Source organism: Hypanus sabinus, chromosome 29 (genome assembly GCF_030144855.1).
Source record: "Hypanus sabinus isolate sHypSab1 chromosome 29, sHypSab1.hap1, whole genome shotgun sequence".
NCBI classification, from domain to species: Eukaryota; Metazoa; Chordata; class Chondrichthyes; order Myliobatiformes; family Dasyatidae; genus Hypanus; species Hypanus sabinus.
The window spans coordinates 653,610-680,895 of NC_082734.1; the positions used below are offsets into that span (position 1 = coordinate 653,610).

Sequence of the window (27,286 nt, forward strand, 5' to 3'; positions counted from 1 at the left end):
GTAAACTACACTGGAAGCTGCCTAGAATTTCCCTACTGCATAGCCTTCTAATTTTCTAAGCTCCATGTACCTGTCTAAGAGTCTCTTAAAAGACCCTATTGTATCTGCCTCCACCACTGCTGCTGGTAGTGTATTCCACTGACCCACCACACTCTGTGTGAAAAAACGTACCTCTGTCCCCCTTGTATCTACTTCCAAGCACCTTAAAACTACGGCCCCTCGTGTTAGACATTTCATCCCCGGTTAAAAGCCTCTGGCTATCTGCACAATTAATGCTTCTCATCATCTATACACCTCTATTAGATCACCTCTCATCCTCTGTCACTCCAAGGAGAAAAAGCCAAATTGACTCAACCTATTCTCATAGGGCATGCTCTCCAATCCAGGCAACATCCTTGTAAATCTCCTCTGCACACTCTCTATAGCATTCACATCTTTCCTGTAATGAGGTGTCCAGATCTGAGCACAGTACTCCAGTGGGGTCTGACCAAGATCTTATATAACTGTAACATTACGTCATGGCTCTTGAACTCAATCCCATGGTTGATGAAGATCAACACACCAGTCTTCTTAACAACATTGTCAACCTGGACTCTGGAACTCAGGAGAAAACATACCAACAGAGAATCCTATTCTCACCCACAAAACCTCATGTCCATTCCCCTAGCTAACAGCAGGTGTATGGGGTTAAGTGGGATCTGAGATTAACCATGATGGAATGGTGGAGCAGTCTCAATGGCCTAATTCTGCTTCTATGTTTCAATGGACTCCCCCTATTACCACAGCATGCCTCTTCCTCCTCTTCCCTTCTGAATCACAGAGCCATACTCAGCCAGAAACCTGACCACTGTGACTTCCCTCTGTTAGGTCATCACACCTGACAGTATCAAAAGTGATAGAAAGGGTGTGCAGGAAATTTAGAACATAGAATAGTACAGCACATTACAGGCCCTTCAGCCCACAATGTTGTGCCGACCCTCAAACCCTGCCTCCCATATAATACCCCACAAATTCTTCAATATACCTGTCTAGTAGTCTCTTAAACTTCACTAGTTTATCTGCCTCCGCTACTGACTCAGGCAGTGCATTCCACACACCAACCACTCTGAGTGGAAAAACCTTCCTCTAATATCCCCCTTGAACTTCCCTCCCCTTACCTTAAAGCCATGTCCTCTTGTACTGAGCAGTGGTGCCCTGGGGAAGAGGCGCTGGCTGTCCACTCTGTCTATTCCTCTTAATATCTTGTACCCCTCTATCATGTCTCCTCTCATCCTCCTTCTCTCCAAACAGTAAAGCCCTAGCTCCCTTAATCTCTGATCATAATCCATACCCTCTAAACCAGGCAGCATCCTGGTAAATTTGCTCTGTACCCTTTCCAATGTTTCCACATCCTTCCTATACTGAGGCGACCAGAACTGGACACAGTACTCCAAGTGTGGCCTAACTGGAGTTTTATAGAGCTGCATCATTACATAGCATCTCTTAAACTCTATCCCTCAGCTTATGAAAGCTAACACCCTATAAGCTTTCTTAACTACCCTATCTACCTGTGAGGCAACTTTTAGGGATCTGTGGACATGTACCCCCCGATCCCTCTGCTCCTCCACATTACCAAGTATCCTGCCATTTATTTTATACTCTGCCTTGAAGTTTGTCCTTCCAAAGTGTACCACCTCACACTTCTCCAGGTTGAATTCCATCTGCCACTTCTCAGCCCACTTCTGCATCCTATCAATGTCTCTCTGCAATCTTCGACAATCCTCTACACTATCTACAACACCACACCAACCTTTGTGTCATCTGCAAACTTGCCAGTCCACCCTTCTACTCCAACATCCAGTTCGTTAATAAAAATCACAAGAAGTAGAGGTCCCAGAACAGATCCTTGTGGGACACCACTAGTCACAACCCTCCAATCTGAATGTACTCCCTCCACCATGACCCTCTGCTTTCTGCAGGCAAGCCAATTCTGAATCCGCCTGGCCAAACTTCCCTGGATCCCATGCCTTCTGACTTTCTGAATAAGTCTACCGTGTGGAACCTTGTAAAATGCCTTACTAAAATCCATGTAGATCACATCCACTACACTATCCTCATCTATATGCCTGGTTACCCCCTCGAAGAAGTCTATCAGGCTTGTTAGGCACGATCTACCCTTCACAAAGCCATGTTGACTGTCCATGATCAGACCATGATTCTCTAAATGCCCATAGACCCTATCTCTAAGAATCTTTTCCAACAGCTTTCCCACTACAGACATAAGGCTCACTGGTCTATAATTACCTGGACTATCCCTACTACCTTTTTTGAACAAGGGGACAACATTCGCCTCCCTCCAATCCTCCAGTACCATTCCCGTGGACAACAAGGACATAAAGATCCTAGCCAGAGGTTCAGCAATCTCTTCCCTTGCCTCGTGGAGCAGCCTGGGGAATATTTCGTCAGGCCCCGGGGACTTATCCATCCTAATATATTTTAACAACGCCAACACCTCCTCTCCCTTAATATCAACATGCTCCAGAACATCAACCTCACTCATATTGTCCTCACCGTCATCAAGTTCCCTCTCAGTGGTGAATACTGAAGAAAAGTATTCATTAAGGACCTTGCTCACTTCCACAGCCTCCAGGCACATCTTCCCACTTTATCTCTAATCGGTCCTACCTTCACTCCTGTCATCCTTTTGTTCTTCACATAATTGAAGAATAACCATATAACAATCACAGCACGGAAACAGGCCATCTTGGCCCTCCTAGTCCGTGCCGAACCCTTAATCTCACCTAGTCCCACCTACCCGCACTCAGCCCATAACCCTCCACTCCTTTCCTGTCCATATACCTATCCAATTTTACCTTAAATGACACAACTGAACTGGCCTCTACTACTTCTACAGGAAGCTCATTCCACACAGCTATCACTCTTTGAGTAAAGAAATACCCCCTCGTGTTTCCCTTAAACTTCTGCCCCCTAACTCTCAAATCATGTCCTCTAGTTTGAATCTCCCCTACTCTCAATGGAAACAGCCTGTTCACGTCAACTCTATCTATCCCTCTCAAAATTTTAAATACCTCGATCAAATCCCCCCTCAACCTTCTATGCTCCAATGAATAGAGACCAAACTTGTTCAACCTTTCTCTGTAACTTAATTGCTGAAACCCAGGTAACATCCTAGTAAATCGTCTCTGCACTCTCTCTAATTTATTGATATCTTTCCTATAATTCGGTGACCAGAACTGCACACAATATTCCAAATTTGGCCTTACCAATGCCTTGTACAACTTTAGCATTACATCCCAACTTCTGTACTCAATGCTTTGATTTATAAAGGCCAGCGTTCCAAAAGCCCTCTTCACCACCCTATCTACATGAGACTCCACTTTCAGGGAACTATGCACAGTTATTCCTAGATCTCTCTGTTCCTCTGCATTCCTCAATGCCCTACCATTTACTCTGTATGTTCTATTTGGATTATTCCTGCCAAAATGTAGAACCTCACACTTCTCAGCATTAAACTCCATCTGCCAACGTTCAGCCCATTCTTCTAACCGGCATAAATCTCCCTGCAAGCTTTGAAAATCCACCTCATTATCCACAACACCTCCTACCTTAGTATCATCAGCATACTTACTAATCCAATTTACCACCCCATCATCCAGATCATTTATGTATATTACAAACAACATTGGGCCCAAAACAGATCCCTGAGGCACCCCGCTAGTCACCGGCCTCCATCCCGATAAACAATTATCCACCACTACTCTCTGGCATCTCCCATCTAGCCACTGTTGAATCCATTTTATTACTCCAGCATTAATACCTAACGACTGAACCTTCTTAATTAACCTTCCATGTGGAACTTTGTCAAAGGCTTTGCTGAAGTCCATATAGACTACATCCACTGCCTTACCCTCGTCAACATTCCTCGTAACTTCTTCAAAAAATTCAATAAGGTTTGTCAAACATGACCTTCCACGCACAAATCCATGCTGGCTACTTCTAATCAGATCCAGTCTATCCAGATAATTATAAATACGACCTCTAAGAATACTTTCCATTAATTTACCCACCACTGATGTCAAACTGACAGGTCTATAATTGCTAGGCTTCCTTCTAGAACCCTTTTTAAACAATGGAACCACATGAGCAATACGCCAATCCTCCGGCACAATCCCCGTTTCTAATTACATATTAAAGATCTCCGTCAGAGCTCCTGCTATTTCTACACAAACTTCCTTCAAGGTCCTGGGGAATATCCTGACAGGACCCGGAGATTTATCCACTTTTAAATTTCTTAAAAGTGCCAGTACCTCCACCTCTTTAATTGTCATAGGTTCCATAACTTCCTTACTTGTTTCCCACACCTTAGACAATTCAATATCCTTCTCCTTAGTGAATACCGAAGAGAAGAAATCATTCAAAATCTCTCCCATCTCCTTCGGTTCCACACATAGCTGACCACTCTGATTCTCTAAGGGGCCAATTTTATCCCTCACTATCCTCTTGCTTTTAATATAACTGTAGAAACCTTTCGGATTTACTTTCACCTTATTTGCCAAACCAACCTCGTATCTATTGTAGACATCCCTCTTTTTCTGAACCAAATTTATAATATCCCTTGAAAACCATGGTGCTCTCAAACCTTTAACCTTTCCTTTCACCCTAACAGGAACATAAAGATTCTGTACCCTCATAATTTCACCCTTAAATGACCTCCATTTCTCTATTACATCCTTCCCATAAAACAACTTGACCCAATCCACTCTCTCTAAATCCCTTCGCATCCCCTCAAAGTTAGCCTTTCTCCAATTAAAAATCTCAACTCTAGGTCCAGTCCTGTCCTTCTCCATAATTATATTGAAGCTAATGCTATTGTGATCACTGGACCTGAAGTGCTCCCCAACACATACATCTGTCAGCTGACCTATCGCATTCCCTAACAGGAGATCCAACACTGCCCCATCTCTAGTCGGTACTTCTATGTATTGTTGCAAAAAACTATCCTGCACACATTTCACAAACTCTAAACCATCCAGCCCTTTTACAGAATGAGCTTCCCAGTCTACGTGTGGAAAATTAAAATCTCCCACAATCACCACCTTGTGTTTACTACAAATATCTGCTATCTCCTTACACATTTGCTCTTCCAACTCACGCGCCCCATTAGGTGGCCTATAATACACTCCTATCAGTGTTACTGCACCTTTCCCATTCTTCAATTCCACCCAAATGGCCTCCCTAGAGGAGCTCTCTAATCTATCCTTCCAAAGCACCGCCATAAGATTTTCTCGGACAAGCAATGCAACACCTCCTCCTCTGGCCCCTCCTACTCTATCACACCTGAAGCAACTAAATCCAGGAATATTTAGTTGCCAATCACACCCTTCCTGCAACCATGTTTCACTAATAGCTACAACATCATAATTCCAGGTATCAATCCACGCTTTGAGCTCATCCACCTTTCTTACAATGCTCCTTGCATTAAAATAGATACATTTAAGATACTCTCCATCTCCTCCTCTCTTTCCATCCCTAACAATGCATTCAAATTTATTATCCTTTTCTTTCTTCTCCCCTACATCTTCGGGCTGAGCGCATCCCTTCTCCATCACCTGCCTTTCCTCCCTCACCTTGGGGTGAATGCCTTGGGGTTTTCCTTTACCCTACTCACCAAGGCCTTCTCATGCCCCCTTCTTGCTCTTCTCAGCCCCTTCTTAAGCTCCTTTCTTGCCACCCTATATTCCTCAATATACCCATCTGATCCTTGCTTCCTAAACCTCATGTATGCTGCTTTCTTCCACCTGACTAGAATTTCCACCTCACTTGTCACCCATGGTTCCTTCACCCTACCATTCTTTACCTTCCTCACCAGGACAAATTTATCCCCAACATCCTGCAAGAGATCTTTAAACATTGACCCCATGTCCATAATACATTTCCCTGCAAAAACATCATCCCAATTCACACCAGCAAGTTCTAGCTTTATAGCCTCATAATTTGCCCTTCCCCAATTCAAAATTTTCCTGCCCTCTCTGATTCTATCCTTTTCCATGATGATGCTAAAGGTCAGGGAGCGGTGATCACTGTCCCCCAGATGCTCACCCACTGACAGATCTTTGACCTGACCCGGTTCGTTGCCTAATACTAGATCTAGTATGGCATTCCCCCTAGACAGCCTGTCAACATATTGTGACAGGAATCCGTCCTGGACACACTTAACAAACTCTGCCCCATCTAAATCCTTGGAACTAATCAAGTGCCAATCAGTATCAGGGAAGTTAAAGACGCCCATGATAACAACCCTGTTATTTTTGCACCTTTCCAAAATCTGCCTCCCAATCTGCTCCTCGGTATCTCTGCTGCTTTACAAGGCTGTTGCCTGGATTGGGGAGCATGCCTTATGAGAATAGGTTGAGTGAACTCAACCTTTTCTCCTTGGAGTGAGGGAGGACGAGAGGTGACCTGATAAAGGTGTACAAGATGATGAGACAGTCATGTGGACAGTCAGAGGCTTTTTCCCAGGGCTGAAATGGCTGCCAGAAGAGGACACAGGTTTAAGGTGCTGGGGAGTAGGTACAGAGGAGATTTCAGGGGTAAGTTTTTCTACCCAGTGGTGAGTACATGGAATGGGCTGCCGGCAACGGTGGTGGAGGCAGATACGATAGGGTCTTTTAAGAGACTTTTGTATAGGTACATGAGAAAAATAGAGATATAGGTAAGCCTAGTAATTTCTAAGGTAGGGACATGTCGGGCACAACTTTGTGGGCCAAAGGGCCTGTATTGTGCTGTAGGTTTTCTATGTTTCTATGCAGCTGGATGCACCTCTCATAGTTGTCAACAGGAACTCTAGGCATCTCCCTGCTTTCCTATATCTCCCGCAAAAGGAGCATTCAGCTATCCTGCCTAGCATCTCTACTATCCTACTAAGCAGATATAAAGAAGGGAAGGAAAAACAAAACTTCAGCTTTTCTTTGCTTTCTCTGACTGAAGCCTCTCCTTGCAGAAGCCTCAAAGAGCTAAGCCTCAAGATCACCACTCTGACTCTGTCCACTCAGATGATGGCCACTGCACTTGCCCTTTTAATTTGCTCTTGCTAATCAATCCGAAATACGGATTGATTGCTGATCAATGCTCTTTCTCGCTGTAGCAACCCGTTGCTAATTTTGTACTTGGGCAGTGGACCTGATTGAAGTTGCTACCTTTCAAAACTCCCGATGTCCAGATTGGCCATGCCAATCTTTCCTCACAAGCCTTGCCTGACTCACTGAGTAATTCCCCATCAGTTTCAAACTCTATCCTGACTAACTGAGTAATTCTTCACTTTGGATTTATCCCAAATGTTTCACAGTGGACGAGAGGACTTAGGGGATTGTTGTAGAACAGAGGGACTGAGGTTCCCTGAAAATGGAGTCACAGGTAGATAGGGTGGTGAAAGGGTTTAGCACTTTGGTCTTCATCAGTCAGGGCACTGGGTACAGGATTTAGGATGTTTAGTTTCATCATGTGAATGGGCCAGGTCAGGAGTGGCTTTGGCTCATCAAGCTTTGGCAAGGTAAGTACTTTGTAAATTTCTTAACTACTTTTCATTTGGGGCACAGTTTATGCAGTGAGAATGGTTCCAGGGGCTGTGTTCTGTTCTTTGTGTGAGATGTGGTTATTGCGCGAGAGCTCCAGCTTCTTGGATAACCACAACTGTACCAGGTGCACCGAGCTGCAACTCCTCAGAGAACATGTTAAGAAACTGGAAGGAAATGCAGCTTAATAATCTTAGTCTCATATGGGAGACTGAGGAAGTGATAGATGGGAGCTACATGGAGGTAGTCAACCCCCAGGTTGCAGGAGGCAGATAATTGGGTGACTGTCAGGGAAATGGGCAGCCAGTGCAGAGTCCCCCTTTTGCCATTCCCTTCAATAGTAAGTATACCACTTTGGATACCGTTGAGAGTGATGATCTCTCAGCAGCCGCAGCAATCAGGTCTTGGGCTGTGGCTGAGAAGAGAGGTACAGAGGACTGCAGTAGTGATACTTCCCAAAGTTGGAAGGATGGATGAGATTCTGTGGGCATGGTAGAGACCCAGTTGGTGTGTTGCCTCCCATGTACCAGAGTCAGGGATGTGTCAGACCGGGTCCATGGCATTCTAAAGGGGAACATTCTAAAGGGATGGGTCAGTAAGTTTGCTGATGACACAAAGGTTGGAGGTGTTGTGGATAGTGTGGAGGGCTGTCAGAGGTTACAGTGGAAAATTGATAGGATGCTAAACTGGGCTGACAAGTGGCAGATGGAATTCAACCCAGATAAGTGTGAAGTAGTTCATTTTGGTAGGTCAAATATGATGGCAGAATATAGTATTAATGGTAAGACTCTTGGCAGTTTGGAGGATCAGAGGGATCTTGAGGTCTGAGTCCATAGGATGCTCAAAGCAGCTGTGTAGGTTGTCTTTGTGGTTAAGAAGGCATACGGTGTATTGGCCTTCATCAATTGTGGAGTTGAATTTAGGAGCCGAGAGATAATGTTGCAGCTATATAGGACCCTGGTCAGACCCCACATGGAGTACTATGCTCAGTTCTGGTTGCCTCACTACAGGAAGGATTTGGAAATCATAGAAAGGGTGCAGAGGAGATTTACAAGGATGATGCCTGGATTAGGGAGCATGCCTTTTCTCTTTGGAGCAAAGGAGGATGAGAGGTGACCTGATAGAGGTGTCCAAGATGATGACAGGAATAGATCATGTGGATAGTCAGAAGCTCTTTCCCAGGGCTGAAATGGTTGTCACAAGAGGACACAGATTTAAGGTGCTAGGGAGTAGGTACAGAGGAGATGTCAGGGGTCAGAGTGGTGAGTGCGTGGAATAGGCTGCCAGCAACGTTGGTGGAGATGGATACGATAGGGTCTTTTAAGAGGCTTTTAGATAGGTACACGGAACTTGGTAAAATAGAGAGCTATAAGTAAGCCTAGTAATTTCTAAAGTAGGGATGTGTTCGGCACAACTTTGTGGGCCGAAGAGCCTGTATTGTGCTGTAGGTTTTCTATGTTTCTATGTGAGCAGACAGAATTCTTGGTACATATTAGTACCTATGAAATAGGTATGAAAGGTGAGAAGGTCCAGAAGAGAGATGTTAGGGAGCTGGGCAGAAAGTTGAAAAGCAGGACCTCCAGGTTGGTAATCTCTGGATTGCTGCCTGTGCCAGCGCCAGTGAGGTTAAGAAAAGAATGAATGCATGACTAAAGAACTGGTGCATGGGGCAGGGCTTCAGATTTCTGGAGTTCTCTCCTGGGGAAGGTACAACCTATGCAGAAGAGATGGGTTACATCTGAGGTGGGGGGAGAACCAATATCCCTCTGGGCAGGTTTGCTAGAACTGTTCAGGAGGGTTTAAACTAATTTGGCAGGGGGTTGGGAACCAGCATATAGGGCTAAAGATTAGCTGGTTTAGGGCCGAGGGCTAGTTGGTTTACAAACAAAGGCAACATGTAGTGAGGAATGGTTGATGATAGGCCAACAACAGGATGAGCTGCAATGTAAAATCATTAAAAAGAGGGTGATAGTCACTGTGGATTTCAATATGCAGGTAATTGGAAAAGTCAGATTGGTGCTGGATCTGAAGAGGAGGAATTTTCGTGGCTGAGCTCACTTGGGGATCAGCTATTCTGAATTGGGTGTGTGTAATGAACCGGAATTGATTAAGAGTTTAACATACAAAAACCTTTGGGGCCAGTGATCATAACATGATAGAATTCATCCTGCAATTTGAGAAGGCAAACCTTCTGACCCATAAGCATTGATGGTGAGAGGGGGAGCATAGTTGTACCTGAAGTTCAGGCCCAGACACGGCAATGGCCCGAATGGTCTCGGGGCCAATGGCCTGGACCATCTCCTGAAAGCGCTTGGATTCCACCTGGGCCAACTGGAGGTTTTTTTCCACTTCTAGGCGGTTCTGCGCCTCCACGTACTTCAGCTCCTGCTCCCGAGCCTTGGTAAGTCGCAGGAGCTCAGCGTCCTGGTGGGGGGGGGGGGGGGGGGTGAAGGTAAACAGCAGGAAAAATGTGGGGGCAGAGCAGGGGAGGGTTGGGGGAGTGGGGAGGGGGTGAGACAAGGAGAGTTCAGGTATCTCTGTCACACACAGTGGAGAAAATCTCTATTTCCAATTCTTGACAGTGAGGGGATGACGGCAGTCTGGGTAGGTGGGTGGGGGTGTTGGTGAGGGATTCGGCAGTCAGGATCTCAAAAGGAGGCGTGGACTGGTGGGAGTGTGGGGTTCTCAGCAGTCCAGAGGTATCACTCACTGTTTCGATGTCCAGTGCCTGGGCCTTCAGCCTAGCCTGTAGGACAGCTCCCTCACCCTCGATCCTCGCTGCCTCTGCCCTCGATTGTGCCTCTGCCTTAGCAGCGCCTGTGCTCTCCACTGCCATGCTGTGGAAACAGAGGTGGGTCAGTGAAGGGGTGGGGATTGGACAGACAGCAGGATGGGTCAAGGGTAGCGGACAGGCAGGGGAAGGGGCACATGAACAGGGGAGAATGCGGACAGACGGGGTGGCGGGGGGGGTACGGACAAACCTGTTGGCCTCCAGTTCGAGCAGCTCCTTGCGAGCTCGCTCTGCCTCCGCCTGGTCGAGGATACGTTGACGCTCCAGACGACCCTTGGCCTCCTGTTCCAGACGCTCTGCCTCATGTCTGGGGGTCAGGGAGAGAGATCCTGGAGTCAACCCCTCCAGGAAAGTAACCACATACTCCCAACTACCCTCTTCTCACTCCTCACCCACTCCCAGCTCCTACACCACCCTCACTCTCCATCCCCTTATCACCCACCCTCTCTTGACTCCCCCTCTTTCCCTCTACTCAGTTCCACTCCTCATCTCCACCCTCTTTTCCTCATCCTTCCCCTCCCCATCTTCTCCCTTCTCTTCCTCATCTTTTTCCTGTCCTCCTCCCCTCCTCACCCTTCTCCCTGCCTTCCTTCTCATCCAGTTCCTTCCTCCCCCTCCTCTCCTTCCCACCTCTTCTTCACTCATCCATGTCCTTCCTCCTCCACCCTCGCCTATCACTGCACGGACCTGGCCGCAGCCTCCTGTGCGTTAGTGGTGATCTCGATGGCCAACTGAACACTCTTCTGCAGTGCATCACGGGTCCTCTGATCAACAGGCTCCACTGCCTGGATGTCCACACTGGTGATACACAGGTTATTCTGTGAAAACACGAGCCGGTCCCTCACCTTCAGCTCCCCGTCAAAGCCAAACACTGCCGAACGGATTATCCGGGCTGAGTTCTGTGGAAAGAGGAGAGAAGGGCAGGAACGGAGGAGGGGAGGAGAGAGGAGGTGAGGGTGGGGGATGCAGTGAGAGTTGTTCCAGGCTCTTCCAGTTTAAGGGCGCTACTGAAGACAGGCAGCTTACTGGCTGTTCATAGAGCAAGAAATTTAACTACTTTATAACACTTTTGTGCAAAATTTTGGTAAACAATTACTGCAAACAATGAAGACACAAGCTAAGGAGAGGCTGACTCAAGGGTTGAGCTGTGCAGGTGTGGCAAAGGTGGAGCGACATTGAAGCAAGTTCGAGAAGTGATCGAAGCAAGATCAAGTCATGGTGAGACAGAGTCAGGGTGTGTGAAGCAGAGAACGGTCAGAGCAGAGGAATTTCAGAGCCCACCCACCTAAACAAAGTGAGGATGGATCAAGCTAAGCACCAGGCCGATTTGATAAGGTCAGATATAGGCTAGATTGTGGCGGCAGGGTCCAGGCCCAGAGTGTATCGAAGCATCAGGGCCCAAGTCTTAGACCAACAAATGAGCCAATGCTTTGACAACTTAAATGCCTGGCTGGACAGATTGAAAAGGTTGGGTATTGTGACCAGGGTGAGGGTTGGTCCGGCTCTGCTCACTGCTCCACAACGTTCACTACAGTCTCCACAGGGTGAGGCCGGGACTGTGGCCTGCAGAGAAGGGAACAGTGAAAGAAAGACAGTGGGAGGGAAGCAGAGTGAGAGGCAGGGAAAGGGAGAGGTAGCAGAGAGACCTAGAGACCTGGTTAGTGGTGTCAACAGCTACCCCAATGTTGCTCCAAGCCTCCTCACCTTGTGAAAGTCGTCAAACTGCACAGCAGCCACAGCCCCCCGGGTTCGAGAGGCAATGGCCTTGCAAGCGTCCCCCACAAAGTCCAGCACGCTGAAGATCTTGGCTGCCTCTTTAGGATCGCTGCGATCTGACACTTCAAAGTGCCTGAGGGGCAGAGGTGAGGGAATGGGTCAGGGAGAGGCAGGAGTGTGTCTTCCCCCACCCTCTTCCACTAAACCCCTACCAAGACTCAGCTTGCTATCATGGTAAGATAGAACCATGAATTTAGCAAGTTTCATGACAGATTCTGAAAATCAGATATGGGCAGAGAAATGGCAGATGGAGTTTGATCTCAGTAAGTGTGAGGTGTTACACTTTGGGAGGTCAAAAGTAACGGGACAGGGCACAGTTAATGGCAGGACCCTTAACTGTGTTGACCTACGGAGGGATCCTGGGACAATTCCCAGAGCTCCCCGAAGGTGGCCACACAGGTTGACAGGGTGCTAAGGGAGGTGTGCAGCATGTTTGCCTTTATTAGTCGAGGCACTAAGTTCAAAAGTCAGGAAGTTATGTTGCAGCTTTATAAACCTCTGGTCCAGCTGCATCTAGTTCTGGTTGCCCCGCTACAGGAAGGGTTGTAGGGGCTTTTTAGAAGGTGCAAAAGATGTTCACCAGGATGCTGCCTGGATTTGAGGGCCTGAGCTGTGAGGAGAGGTCAGAGACACTTGTATTGCTTTCTCTGGAATGGTGGAGGCTGAGGAGAGATCTGATAGAGGTTTACAAGATGAGAGGTTCAGATAGAGCAGACATCTGGTATCTCCACCCCCCCCCCCCCCGGGTGAAAATGTTTAATATTAGAGGGCATGAATTTGAAGTGAGCAGGGGAAAAGTTCAAAGGAGGTGTGTAGGGCCAGCAATTGTTTGTGTGTGTTTTTTCAAATACAGAGTGGTAGGTGCCAGCAATGTGCTGCCAGCGGTGGTGGCAGAAGCAAAACCGATAGAGATGTTAACAGACCCTTAGAAAGGTATTTAGATGTACAGGGAATGGAGAGATCTGCATAGGCTGAAGGGATTTAGTTTCATTTGGCCCCCTAATCAGCACAGATAATGTCAGTCGAAGGGCCTGTTCCTGTGTTGTAGAGACGAGAGACATCCCCCCCCCCCCCCCGTTCCCCTCCCCTCTATTCCTCACTGGAGGGCCTGTTCCTGTGTTGTAGAGACGAGAGGCATCTCCCCCCCCCCCCCGTTCCCCTCCCCTCTATTCCTCACTGGAGGGCCTGTTCCTGTGTTGTAGAGACGAGAGGCATCTCCCCCCCCCCCCCCGTTCCCCTCCCCTCTATTCCTCACTTGAGGGCCTGTTCCTGTGTTGTAGAGACAAGAGACATCCCCCCCCCCTCATTCCTCTTCTCTCTGTTCCTCACCAGTTGTAGGCGAGTTGGAGCTGGAGGCGAGCGTGATCAGCTGTCTCGACCACAACGATGTCAGTGCAGAAATCGGGACCCAGCAGCAGACAGATGGAGCGCACCACCCCTGGCCGCTTGGGACGTCCTCCAGACAGACTGAGCACCGTGAACTGCTCATCGGGTCCCAGAATCACCAAGTCTGGCCCGAACACCACCCTGGGGGAGAGCGTGAAAGGAGGGTGTTAAAGGAGGAAAGAGGATGGAGGCTGAGGGTGATGAGGATGGGTGGGGGAGTGCGAGGGCAAAGGGGAGAATAGAAAGGAGGGAGAGTGAGGATAAGAGTTAAGGGTGGAGTGTGTGAATGAAGGGCGAGGCTCCCACCTGGCTGCCTTGCTGCTGAAGTCATAGATCTGGACGGCAGCATTGTGGGGGACACGGAAGGTGACCACACAAGTGGAATCCCTCCTTGTGGTCTCCTCTCCACTATTGCCCACTCCCACATCCCGGGCTGGGCCACTACGGTCCAGTACTGGGTTCTTGTCCAGACACAGCAGCTCCTCTACAGCTGGGGGCAGCACTTTGGCCCAGAGCTCCTCATCCTGGGTCAGCATATAGGTCTGACCTATCACTGCACGCACCTGGAGGGACAATGGGGAGGAGGGGGCAGAAAGAGGAGTTGTAATAAAGGAGGGACGTAAGGAGAAATGGAGTGAGGGGTACCGAAAGGGAGCAATAAATGAGTGAAAAGGTAAGGGGGGACAATCAGAAAGGGAAAACGAAACAGGGTGGGTAACAAGATCGAACAAGGAAGGTAATGAAAGGGCTGAGAAGAAAGGCAGAGGATAATGGGAGGGGGTAAGGAAAGAGAGGGAGGAGTGACAAGAGGGGGCAAGGAGAGAGAACGTTACAATTAGGACACATCTGCCCAACTCCTAGCAGGACATTACCGACCCTCATCCCTCTCCTTCAGGCATCTTCACAGTAAGGTAGAAATTTGGCATGACTCCAGCAACCACCGCCAAATTTACCAATATACTGTCATATACCCTTTCCAGACGCATCACAGCTTAATAAGGCAACTGTGCTGCCTGTAAGTGCAAGCAACTGCAGAGAATTGTGGTCACATCACAGAAACCAGCCACGAATACACTTCCTGATGCTTCGGTAAAATCAAAGATTCAACCCAGCCCAGACATTCTCTCTCGCCCCTTTCCATCTGACAGAAGATAAAAGCCTGAAAGGAGGATGACAGGTGACTTGATATTGGTGTATAATAGAGGATAGCCAGAGACTTTTACCCAGGGTGGAAATGGATAATACAAGATGCTAGAATTTTAAGGTAATTAGATGAAAGTATAGGGGGAATGTCAGAGGTAAGTTCTTTTAAACTGGAACGTACTGGCAGAAGTGGTGGTAGAGGAAGATACATTTACGGCACTTAAACTCTTAGATAGGCAGACAGATGAAGAAATAGAGAACTGTGTGCGGAGGGAAGGGTTAGCTTGATCTTGGAGTAGGTTAAAAGATCATCACAACATTGTGGGTCAAAGGGCCTGTACTGCTCTACACCCCAGCAGATCGTCCTTCCCCATACCTTGCCACTCTTGTTGTCTCGGACGTAAATACCCTCGTTCTGGTCGAGAGGAATAGCCTGGCGGAGTGACACCACCTCCACCATTACTGGTGGGACATAGTCCACAGGACCCCGGATCATCCATCGGTCCCCAGGCTTTCGAGGGATCACCTTACCCTCCTGTGGGGACAGGGGGAAGAGAGTGAGTGAGCATGCTGGGGAATGGAAGAAAGGGAAGGAGGGTGGTGAGAAGCGAAAGGGGAAAAGAGAGAGGTCAGGCAAAGTGGTGAAGAGAGGGGATGTGGTACAGAGCTTGTTCAGGTGCAGTCACTCACAGCATCCTTATCGTCAAAACCCTCAACTGTCCGTAGTACCAGACCCTGCTCCTCGGACAGGACATAGGTGTCCCGGATCCCGTCCTCCAGCTGCTCACCAGGGCGAAGGAAAAACGACTTCTCTCCCTGAGGTAAAGCACACACAGGCCGAGGGTGAAATGGGGGCACCAGGGAGGGGGAAGGGCAGAAACTGGGGGCACGGGAAGGAGGGGAGAGACTGTGGGGGCACGGGAAGGAGGGGAGAGAGGGGGGGGGACACGGGAAGGAGGGGAGAGACTGGGGGGGCAAGGGAAGGAGGGGAGAGACTGGGGGGGGGCACGGGAAGGAGGGGAGAGACTGGGGGGGCACGGGAAGGAGGGGAGAGACTGGGGGGACTCGGGAAGGAGGGGAGAGACTGGGGGGGCTCGGGAAGGAGGGGAGAGACTGGGGGGGCACGGGAAGGAGGGGAGACTGGGGGGGCACGGGAAGGAGGGGAGAGACTGTGGGGGCACGGGAAGGAGGGGAGAGTGTGGGGGCACGGGAAGGAGGGGAGAGACTGTGGGGGCACGGGAAGGAGGGGAGAGACTGTGGGGGCACGGGAAGGAGGGGAGAGTGTGGGGGCACGGGAAGGAGGGGAGAGACTGTGGGGGCACGGGAAGGAGGGGAGAGACTGGGGGGGACTCGGGAAGGAGGGGAGAGACTGGGGGGGCACGGGAAGGAGGGGAGAGACTGTGGGGGCACGGGAAGGAGGGGAGAGACTGTGGGGGCACGGGAAGGAGGGGAGAGACTGTGGGGGCACGGGAAGGAGGGGAGAGACTGGGGGGCACGGGAAGGAGGGGAGAGACTGGGGGGGGCACGGGAAGGAGGGGAGAGACCGGGGGGGCACGGGAAGGAGGGGAGAGACCGGGGGGCACGGGAAGGAGGGGAGAGACTGGGGGGCACGGGAAGGAGGGGAGAGACTGTGGGGGCACGGGAAGGAGGGGAGAGACTGGGGGGGCACAGTAAGGAGGGGAGAGACTGGGGGGGCCTGTGAAGGAGGGGAAGAAGACAGCCAAGGGAGCTTGGAGAGAGCAGGCAGCAACTCTGACCTTGACCACCAGTTTCTGCCCCAGCTGCGGTTTGCCGTCTATGCCCACAGGGTCGAGGACCACACAGTACTGGCGGCTGCCTAGTGTGGTGACATCCACCACTCTCACCACCTCCTCGTACACTCCCGGGATGTAGGCCTCCGCATCCTCCAGTGTCACCAGCCATTCCTCGCCTGTCCGCCTGGTCCGATCTCGGGAATCCTTGAAAGTCTGCAGTGCCCGTAGGTGGAGAGCTCTCTGTGGAGGAGGGACAGACAGGGTGTGAGGGGTGGAGGGACAAGGGGTGAAAGAAAGATGGGAAGGACAAAGGCAATGTGTTGGTCATAAAGCACAGAACAGGCCCTTCATTCCATCTGGTCTCTTTTGTCTCAAATTCCAAACTAGATCAGTATCATCAGGCTACGCTTGGCCTGTTTCCCTCTTTTCCTATCCTTTTACCTGTGTGAGTGTCCTTCCGATGTCAATCTCAGCAGTCTTACAGTCACAGTACTGTACAGTGTCAATACTGTCTCCTTGCTCTTCTGTTATGATCCTTGGATACTATCACTGTAACTTCCTTTTTGGAATTGAACTTTTGAATCATCTGTATGACCTGGCACTGCTGGAGTGGACGTTTTGGCAATTCAAAGCGACAGAACTGAGGCAAGGTGATCGCAGGTGATGGGTCCATGACTGGGCCCGATAACAAGGAAAGACCTGAGAGATGATTGATTTAAGCCCTGGGCCAAATTGAAAAATTCAAGTATGGGCCAAATTGAAGCAATAAATCCTGGGTTCACGAGTGAAGAACTACCTGGTTAGGCTGATTTAAGTACTGGGCCACATTGAAAAGGTCAGACTGTTGAGGCTGTGGCCTGCAATCAATGGGCTCCTGAACCATCTGCAGTGACGATGGGCTTTGTGGCTAGGGGCTGGGGACTCACTTTCATGAACTTCATTTTTGAATGTTATTTTCTTTTATTCTTTGCACAGTTTGTTAGTTTCTGCACACTGGGTGCTGTATGGTCTTTCTTTTAAATGGGTTCTATTTGGTTGTTTATTTTCTGGCTGCCTGTAAGGAGATGAATCTTAACATTGTATGAAGTATACATACTTTAATAACAGTACTTTCTTTGAACGTTGAAGATTCTCCCTAGAGACACATCTCCCTCTCACCCACCTCCCTCCTATGGCCTCTCACCTTCTCGGTCAGGATGTAGGCATTCACGACAGTCAGTACCTCCTCATACACACCTGGGAGATATGCCCCCACTTTCTGAACCAGCCATTCCTCCCCTGTGGGGCAAAGAAACAGGGTGTGAGAAATGAACCAGTGACTAGAGTCATGATCCTTTCAGTTTGTGCCCTTGTCTCTCACTCTCCCCAGCCATTTAATCCTTCTCCGTCCCTCCTCACACCCTAATCCCACTCTGTCCCTCCCCTCTCCCTGTCTATCTAATCCCTCTCTGTATTCCCCCCCCCGTTGTTCCCTTCTCCCTGTCTCCTCCCCCTGTTTATTTCCTCTCCATCCCTGTCTAATCCCACTCCGCCCCTCCCCTCTCCCTGCTTATCCTTCTCCGTTCCCTCCCCTCACTCACTGTCTAATCTCTGTCCCTTCCCCTCTCCCTTTGTCTAATCCAGGGGTCGGCAACCTTTACCACAAAGAGCCACTTGGACCCGTTTCCCACAGAAAAGAAAACACTGGGAGCCACAAAACCTGTTTGACATTTAAAATGAAATAACATTGCATACGTTTTTTTTTGCCTTTATGCTATGTATAAACAAACTATAATGAGTTGCATTTATGAAATCGATGATCTCCTGCAGAGAAAACGAAATTACATTTCTGCATGCAACAAAAACATTTTGAATTCCGAAAAAAAGACGTTGGGTTGAAAGTTACTTTTAAGTAAAATACTCAAAGTCTATTTGAGTCCTCCTTGTATTTATGAAAAACGCCAAACTTAAATTGTCCGCCAGCAGCAAACCAAAAATAACGTCAGCCAGCTGTCAACATGAAAAATAAAAGGACTATTTCACTGAACAATGAAAAAATATGAATATATGTAAAACAATAGGCAATTATAATATTTATCATACTTGGTTAATGGGATTTCTGCTACTGGACCTCAGCGCACAGCGTCTGCACATCAGGGCTGTATGACGTCACATTCATCTTTACACAGGATCGCAAGCTGTCATCTGTGAGGTGTGCGCGATGTTTGTTTTTAATAAAGTTCATGTTGGAGAACACCTGCTCACATACATATGTGGATCCAAAGATCGACAGGACTCCAAGCGCATACTTTTTAATGTTTACATAAATGTCGGGGATAGCATTCCATGTTTCGAACACAAGTTTGTCTGGTTAGAGGAGGTTTTCAATATCACTCCATTTGTGATTCTGAGCAAGAACGGCCTTCTGCCGGGCAACATCTTCAAGGTCTGCTGTCAAGCGTCTAAACTTGGACACCCATATGTCTTTGTCGGCCATGTTGGCCAGTTCCATCTCAAGATCAGGTTGACTCACACCTGCCAATGCAGTCGTATTCAGTAGGGATGGATCGGTGCTTAAGGGAGTGACCAGGAAGGATAATGTGTTTTTTTTCCTCTCTGAACTCACAGAAGCGTTTCCCAAACGATGTTTGCATTGCGATGATTGCAGAATGTAAATACTCCGAACTTATCATGTCGTGAGCTTGTTTGAACTCTCTCAAATTGGGGAAGTGAGACAATGTGCCTTTCTGTAAATCTCTGGCAAGCACTGTCAACTTGTGCTCGAATGCCAAAATATCCTCCAACATGTGCAGGGCTGTGCGTCCTTTTCCCTGAAGAGCTGTGTTCAGCGTGTTCAGGTGCACTGTCATGTCTAGCATGAAGTGCAGCTTTTCCAGCCACTCTGGCTGTTCCAGCTCAGGAAAGGTGAGCCCTTTGCTGCCCAGGAAAGTTTTCACTTCTTCCAGACACGCGACAAAGCGTTTCAGCACCTCCCCTCTGCACAGCCACCGGACTTTGTTGTGCAGCAGGAGATCAGAATATGCGCTTTCCAGCTCATCCAGTAACAAACGAAATTGACGGTGATTTAAACTTTTTGCCATTATTTTATTGACAATCTGAATGACAACATCCATTACTTCTGTGCATTCCGGAGGAAATGTTTGAGCGCACAGTGCCTCTTGGTGCAGTGAAAAGTCAGCAGCTTTCTGTCCAGCGACTTCTGCAGTAAAGCCACAAATCCCTTGTGCGCTCCTGTCATACTTGGTGCCCCAGCAGTAGCTACTGACACCAGGTGGGTGGTCTTTATTCCTTTGGCTCTTAAACAATTCAAGACAGCCTCACAGATGTCCTCCCCCCATGTTTGGCCTTTTAGAGATATCAACTCAATCATTTCTTCCTGTGGCCCGGCAGAGTTTACATACCGGCAGAACAGCACTATTTGTTCAATATCACCTTTGTCTTTAGACTCGTCACAGGCAATCAAGTAGGAGACAGCTGAATTGATGTCTTTAATTTACTGTCTTGTGATGTCTTCTGCCATTTTTATGATTCTGTCTTTGACAGTCTTTGCAGAGAGGAGCATATCACTGATTTTCTGCACAATTTCACTCTTGTTTTTAAAGTCCATGAATAGATGTTCTGAAATCTTAATGAAAGATTCTTTTATATATATTCACCATCTGTAAACTGCTTCCCGTGCCTGACTGTTTCCTGAGCGGCAACAAAACTAGCATATGTAGATGATTTTCCAGACTTCATCCACTTCTTGAAATGATTTTTGCTCAGATCAACCTTCCGCATCAGTTCCGAAACGGCTTTTTTTCTGTCATCTCCATCCGGATATTTTTGAGCAAAGGCTGCGTGTTTATTCTGGAAATGTCTTGCGACATTTGACTTTTTGTTGTTTGCTAGTTTCTCATTGCATATTAAGCATACCGGTAAACCAGTCTCGTCAGCAGTGAAAGCAAATGAATCTGCCCACGTATCATTAAACATTCTGTTTTCTTCAGTCACTTTTCTTTTTTTAGAATTCTCCATAGTTAGCCTACCTTGGATCGAAAAATTAAAGAAATCGCGCACTGGCGGGTGTCAGGCATTGGCAGTGGTGACGTATATTAGCGACAAAAAACAAGTTTTATTTAGATTGTAGAAGATCACCATAATCTTCAAATTTAGAATTACATTTCAAAAACTAACAAACTAACATAAAATACATTTTAATTAAATACTCATCAATTATTTTCCAAAGCCACAGGGTGCCGCAGCACAGAGATGAAAGAGTCGCATGCGACTCCGGAGCCGCGGGTTGCCGACCCCTGGTCTAATCCCTCTCCGTCCATCCCCCTTCCTGTCTAATATCACTCCATCTGTCTAATCTCTCTCTGTTCCTCCCCACTCCGTCTGATCCCTCCCCGACCCTCTCCCTGTTTAATCCCTCTCGGTTCCCTCTCCACCCCCTTTGTCTAATTACTCTCCATCCCTCCCCTCCCCCACTGCCTCCTCTCCCTCCCCCCCCACTTCCCTTCCAGACCCTGTCTTTGCCGATAAAATGACTCTCAATTACACTCCATTGTAGACAGGGAGAACAGCCTGGCAAAAGCCCAAGAGATTCTGCAGATGCGAGAAACACAGAGCAATGTGTACAAAATGCTGCAGGGCTCAGCAGGTCAGGCCGTGTCTATGGAGAAGAATAAACTGTCGATGTCTCAGACCGAGACCCTTCATCAGGACTGAAGGGGCAGAAGGCAGAATAAGAGCAGTACGGCCACTATCACCACATTGTCCTGCAGTCCGAGCAAAGAAATGCCACTATACACAGAAATGGTCTAGATGGATACAGATATTGGCCAATAGGCAACCTCACATCAATCACCAATCACACTATGTAATAAAGGTATTAATAGCCAATAGAATCTCCATCTTAAATGCCAGTAATACTTCAGAATTGTAAAGTAACTGTGCTGTCTTTACGACAGTTATTTAGTTTATAATATTTTCGCTTAGTAATTCATTCAATAGTATTTTCTAGTTAGAATTAGAAGTGTTTAAAGTGTATTCATTGCATGTAAAATATATCGGCATGCGATGACGTCACATCCGGTTTCGCCGCGTCTTGTGGGAAAACACCGGTTTGAAATTAGCGCGAGGGTGGGGGCTTTCCACGAGGCTCACCTGAGCACAAGCAGTTTTGCAGGCATGAGAAATCACAGTGAGAGCAACGCTGTAAGTTAATAGATAATCGATATATTGAACTAAGATGTTAATGCTGATCCTGTTAGAGGTAACGACGGTAGATAATGTTTATGCTTTCGTTAGTTAAAGAGTCGCGGATAGTTTGCATGGAAGTGTATTTAAAGTAGTCAATGGAGCAGGTAAACTCTCCCTGTATACTGCACCTTAGTGTAATGTAGTTATAGTCACCTTTGCAAGTATTTACACTTGAAATGTGATATTAAGTAAGGAACAAATACTGTATCAATCTTGTATTGTTTTATCAACAGTTTTCACCATATGTTAATGTGAAGAGTGAACAGTAAATGGTTAATCTTACTGCGATCTGGTTTGCATTGGCTGTGGTTTATCCGGACGTTAAATTCGGCGTTTCGTTACACCCGAAGGAGAACGTGACAGTGAAAAAGCGGCATTATCAGGTGTTTCAAGTGCTGCAATGTCAGCTCAATCCAGCATCAAGTCGACGCCGCCCAGCGACAAGGGCAGTAAACCGACATCAAGTAAGCCCACCCGGGCGTTATCAGGTGTTCCAAGTGCTGCAATGTCAGCTCGATCCGGGATCAAGTCGATGGCGCCCAGCGACAAGGGCAGTAGAACGACATCAAGTAAGTCCGCACAGGCAAGAGCCAAGGCAGAAGCCGCCAAGGTGCGACTGCATTACGCCAGACAAGAAGCAGTTTTGAAAATGAAACTGGCCACCAGAGAAGCCGAAATCCAGAAAGAAGAGGCTGCCAGAGAAGCCGAAATCCAGAAAGAAAGGGCCGCCAGAGAAGCCGAAATCCAGAAAGAAAGGGCCGCCAGAGAAGCCGAAACCCAGTTGGAAATGGCAAAAATATCGACAGAGTTGCAAGTGCTGCAGCTAGAAAGAGAAGAAGCTGCTGCCATGGCGGAAGCAAAGTACATAGAAGAAGCTGAAGGGTCGCGTGATCTGACCGCAGCAAGATCTACTTTAGAAAGGACCAGACTGGAACGCACAAGCGACTATGTACAATCTCAAATAGACAGGCAGGCTCGTCTCCCCTCTCCATACGTATTCGATAACTTCCCCAGCTACGAGGAACCTCAGAGAGTCACGATTGCATCACATCCATACGAGGAAGGAAATTTACCCTCACGGCTCCGTGATGAAGTCAAGAATGAAAGAACCGACAACGCTCCTTTACCCCCACAACAGGACGGCGGGGAGGGAGAGGTTCACTCCAGGACAACAATTGTCAGCTCGAACTGTACAGAAGTTTGCGGTCAAACTCAGTCAAGCCGTTCTTGTTCCGAGATCTGCCTCACTGAGATGTACCCTAAAGAAGCACAACAAGACATTACCAAGCGTAAAGTAACCGACGAGACGCTAGGTCAGTCAGTTTTCGTTCAAACCGAGCACGGAAACAAACTTGCACAATCAGCTCAAGATACCATTTCTTTAAAAACCAAAGACACCAAGGTCTTCAGAGATGAAGCAAATAATGGGGTTGCCCCATTGCCAATCAGAGAACCACGCCAGCGCTCACCAGATAACAAAGAGCAGGCAGTCAAACGGTTCACGTCCTTACGGAAAACCTGGAAAAGGAAACCTGAGATACAGCAACGCACCCGATTGGCCCACGAGGTACTGTGCACCCTAATGGCAGAGGTCACAGCCATTATAAACGCACAATCATTCCTACCTGTGTCTTCTGACCCAGAAAACCCCTTTATACTTTCGCCATCAACGCTCCTTACGCAGAAGGCAGGAGCACCTCCTCCACCAGGAGACTTCTCAGACAAGGATTTGTACACAAAGCAATGGAGACAAGTCCAGGCTCTGGCAAATCAGTTCTGGCCTCGCTGGAGACAAAAATATCTACCTTTGTTGCAACAGAGACAAAAGTGGACAGAACCCCGAAGGAATCTTCAAGTTGGAGACTTAGTCCTGCTCAGGGACAAGCAAGCCACCCGCAACAGCAGGCCAATGGCCAGAATCACTGCTACATTCCCTAGCGAGGATGGACATGTCAGGAAGATCGAATTGAAGACTACCGGCCAAGGCGATGTGAAAATTTACCAAAGGCCAGTTACAGAAGTTATTCTACTTCTACCCAATGACTGATTAAGAGACTAAGTTTTGTACTCTGCTCATTGTGACCTTACGAAGGTCAAGCGGGGAGTGTGCTGTCTTTACGACAGTTATTTAGTTTATAATATTTTCGCTTAGTAATTCATTCAATAGTATTTTCTAGTTAGAATTAGAAGTGTTTAAAGTGTATTCATTGCATGTAAAATATATCGGCATGCGATGACGTCACATCCGGTTTCGCCGCGTCTTGTGGGAAAACACCGGTTTGAAATTAGCGCGAGGGTGGGGGCTTTCCACGAGGCTCACCTGAGCACAAGCAGTTTTGCAGGCATGAGAAATCACAGTGAGAGCAACGCTGTAAGTTAATAGATAATCGATATATTGAACTAAGATGTTAATGCTGATCCTGTTAGAGGTAACGACGGTAGATAATGTTTATGCTTTCGTTAGTTAAAGAGTCGCGGATAGTTTGCATGGAAGTGTATTTAAAGTAGTCAATGGAGCAGGTAAACTCTCCCTGTATACTGCACCTTAGTGTAATGTAGTTATAGTCACCTTTGCAAGTATTTACACTTGAAATGTGATATTAAGTAAGGAACAAATACTGTATCAATCTTGTATTGTTTTATCAACAGTTTTCACCATATGTTAATGTGAAGAGTGAACAGTAAATGGTTAATCTTACTGCGATCTGGTTTGCATTGGCTGTGGTTTATCCGGACGTTAAATTCGGCGTTTCGTTACACCCGAAGGAGAACGTGACAGTAACCATCCAAAATTAATTACTACTACATTCCTGATTTTACCTCAGTCTGCCAAATGGCTCCCACCCTGCCATTGGGTAAAGGACCCCCTCTATCTCTCTTACCTCATCTAATCTGCCAGGCAGCATACCAGAGCAAAGTAGGACACCTGTCTAAGTGGTGTCTTTAACAACCTCTTCATCACTGTCAGCAAAACTAACGAGTTAATTGTTGATTTCAGAAAGGGAGGCTGAACCTGCACAAGCCTTAATTGGGGGAAATGGGTGGTGGAAAGAGTCAGCACCTTAAATCTCTGAGCAGTAACATCTCGAGTGACCTGTCCTGGGCCTAACTCACTGACAGAATTACAAGGAAGAAGGAACGTGAACGTGACCCAGTCTACAATGGGGGATCTGGCATGAAAAGACTCAATAGCTTTAATTCCCAGGGTGTTAACATCTCAGATGATCTAACTGGGCTCAGCAGGCCAGTGTCTTTACTGTCTTAGTAGGTTCGATTTGTCACCAACACTTTAACAAACTTCTACTGATCATCTGTTGTTAAAGTCCTTATTGGTCATATCATGGTCTGAGATGGCAATTCATAAATGTAAGAAGCTGCAGAGAGTAGTACACCAGCCCAGTACATCTCAGACTCATCCCTCCCTGTCATCAGGAGTACCTACAGGAAGGGCTGAACAACTTCCACCATTGGAGATCCCTACTATCTTCTCACAGCTCCCATCGGGCAGGAGGTACAGAAGCCTGAAGTCCCACACCACCAGGTTCGGGAACAGCGACTTCTCTTCAACCATTCGGTTCTTGAACCAACCGGCACAATCAGAAGCACCATCTCAGTACAGTAACACTGTGACCATTTTGTATCCATTGCAGTACTTGCTTTTGTTCTAATTGCATTCTCTCTTGTAAAATTATGTGTAATTTCTGCTTTTTGCACATTGGTAAATTATTATTCTGTACTCTATTATTAGTTAAATCTGCACACTGCTAAGTGTGTTTTTAGATACTGCTGCTATAACGGAAGAATTTCCCACAGGATCAATAAAGTACTTATTAATTTTTTCTCTGTGAATGTTAAGTATCTGTTAACTGCTGCAAGGTCATTTTCCATTCGCTCTCTGCTCTCCCACCCTATTTCACCCCCTCGCCTCATCCCTCCCTCCTCTCGTATACCGCCCCCTCCATCTAATCTCTCACTGCCTCCCTTCTCTCTCTTGCACCCGTCCAATCTCTGTCCCTTCCTCCCTCTCATCATGTCTCCTTCCCCTCTCTCTCACGCGTTTCTAATCTCTGTCTCCTTCCCCTTTCTCACACACCCATTCAATCTCCCTCTGTTCCCTTCCTCACCCTCCTTCCTCTCTCTCGCACCTGTCCAAACTCTCTCCCTTCCTCCCTCTCACCACGTCTCCTTCCCCTCTCTCTCACGCATTTCTAATCTCTGTCTCCTTCCCCTTTCTCACACACCCATTCAATCTCCCTCTGTCCCCTTCCTCACCATCTCCTTCCTCTCTCTCGCACCTGTCCAAACTCTCTCCCTTCCTCCCTCTCACCATCTCCTTCCCCTCTCTCTCACGCATTTCTAATCTCTGTCTCCTTCCCCTCTCTCACACGCCCATCCAATCTCCCTCTGTCCCCTTCCTCGCCATCTCCTTCCTCTCTCTCGCACCTGTCCAAACTCTCTCTGTCCCCTCCCTCTCTGCAACCGCACCCCCATCTCCATCCTCTCGCTCGTGTTTGTCCAAACTCTCTCCGACCCCTCCCTCCCTGCGACCCCCCCCCCCCCCATCTCCATCCTCTCTCTCGTGTCTGTCCGATCTCTCTCTGTCCCCTCCCTCTCTCACGCCTGTGTAATTCAGGAATCACTGGGGTCAGGGAGAGTCCCAGAGGATGTGCAAATCTCAATTATAACACCCCAGTTTAAAGGGGAGAGTTACAAAAGGCTGGTAATGATCAGCTGGGTAGCCAGAACTCAGTAACTGGTTGAATTTTAGAGAACATTATCAAGGGTGAAATTTTGGAGCATTTTGATAAAATAGGAAGATGCCAGCACAATCTCACTGGACCAATCTGGTGAAATTTTTTTGTATAGGTAAGGAGCAGGAGAGCCACTGGATGTTGTTTACTTGTATTTTCAAAAGGCCTTTGACAAGGTGGCGCACGTCTGGCTACCAAACAAGCTGAGAGCCCATGGTGTTAGAGGCAAGGTGCTAACATGGGCATTGGCTGACTGCGAGTGGGGAAAAAGGGGGGCCTTTTCAGGATGGCTGCCAGTGACTAGTTAAGTTTCACAGGGGGTCATTACTGGGTCTACAACTTTTTTAATGTAGATGTTAATGATTCCAGTGAAGGATCAATGGCATTGTGCATAATATACAGAAAGTGGAGAAATGGGGAGCATTGCAGCACAATTTGGGAGTGTGGGCAAAGAGATGGCAAGTGGAACACAGTCTGGGGAAGTGTAGGGTTACAGATTGTGGCAGGAAATGTTGAATTTCCCCTTGGGGATGAATAAAGTATCTATCTATCTATCTAAAAGGCATAATAACACACACAAAATGCTGGAGGAACTCAACAGGTCAAGAAGCAACTATGGAGAAGTTGATGTCACTTCTGATGAAGGGTCTCAACCTAAAATGTCAACCCATAGATGCTACCTGACCTGCTGAGTTCCTCCAGCATTTTGTGTGAGTTGCTCTAGATTTCAGCACCTGCAGAATCTCAGGTTAATAAAATGCAAAGACATTTTTTTACATGAGAAGCAAATTCAGAAATGGGAGGTGCTAAAATCTGCTTGGGTATCTCAGTTCAGGTTTCCCTCAAGGTTAACTTGCACATTAATTT

General features: G+C 47.6%; 2 protein-coding genes across 4 annotated transcripts in view; both read right to left on the reverse strand.

Moving 5' to 3' along the window:
* mvp (major vault protein) overlaps window positions 1–27,286 on the reverse strand; it is a 55,939-nt gene that overhangs the window by 16,124 nt on the left and 12,529 nt on the right. For 2 of the 3 annotated variants that reach the window (XM_059953300.1, XM_059953299.1), the window contains exons 6-16: window positions 17,605–17,699; window positions 16,425–16,661; window positions 15,358–15,483; window positions 15,044–15,202; window positions 13,831–14,087; window positions 13,468–13,665; window positions 12,067–12,211; window positions 11,050–11,261; window positions 10,553–10,669; window positions 10,282–10,408; window positions 9,807–9,995 (exon numbers count right to left, since the gene is read on the reverse strand). In XM_059953300.1, the coding sequence (XP_059809283.1) occupies window positions 9,807–9,995; window positions 10,282–10,408; window positions 10,553–10,669; window positions 11,050–11,261; window positions 12,067–12,211; window positions 13,468–13,665; window positions 13,831–14,087; window positions 15,044–15,202; window positions 15,358–15,483; window positions 16,425–16,661; window positions 17,605–17,699 (1,862 nt within the window). The remainder of the gene's footprint in view (window positions 1–9,806; window positions 9,996–10,281; window positions 10,409–10,552; window positions 10,670–11,049; window positions 11,262–12,066; window positions 12,212–13,467; window positions 13,666–13,830; window positions 14,088–15,043; window positions 15,203–15,357; window positions 15,484–16,424; window positions 16,662–17,604; window positions 17,700–27,286) is intronic. The other variant, XM_059953301.1, reaches the window with a different exon arrangement.
* LOC132382840 (uncharacterized) lies at window positions 3,694–9,796 on the reverse strand. The gene is made up of 2 exons (XM_059953302.1): window positions 5,457–9,796; window positions 3,694–5,200 (listed from the first exon to the last, which is right to left on the reverse strand). Exon 2 carries the CDS (start codon window positions 5,133–5,135, stop codon window positions 4,182–4,184), a length of 954 nt encoding a protein of 317 aa, XP_059809285.1. The 5' UTR covers window positions 5,136–5,200; window positions 5,457–9,796; the 3' UTR covers window positions 3,694–4,181.

Coding starts and splice junctions, on each gene's coding strand:
- LOC132382840 (XM_059953302.1), bottom strand. CDS start 5,135: ATGTGTAAGGAGATAGCAGATATTTGTAGTAAACACAAGGTGGTGATT.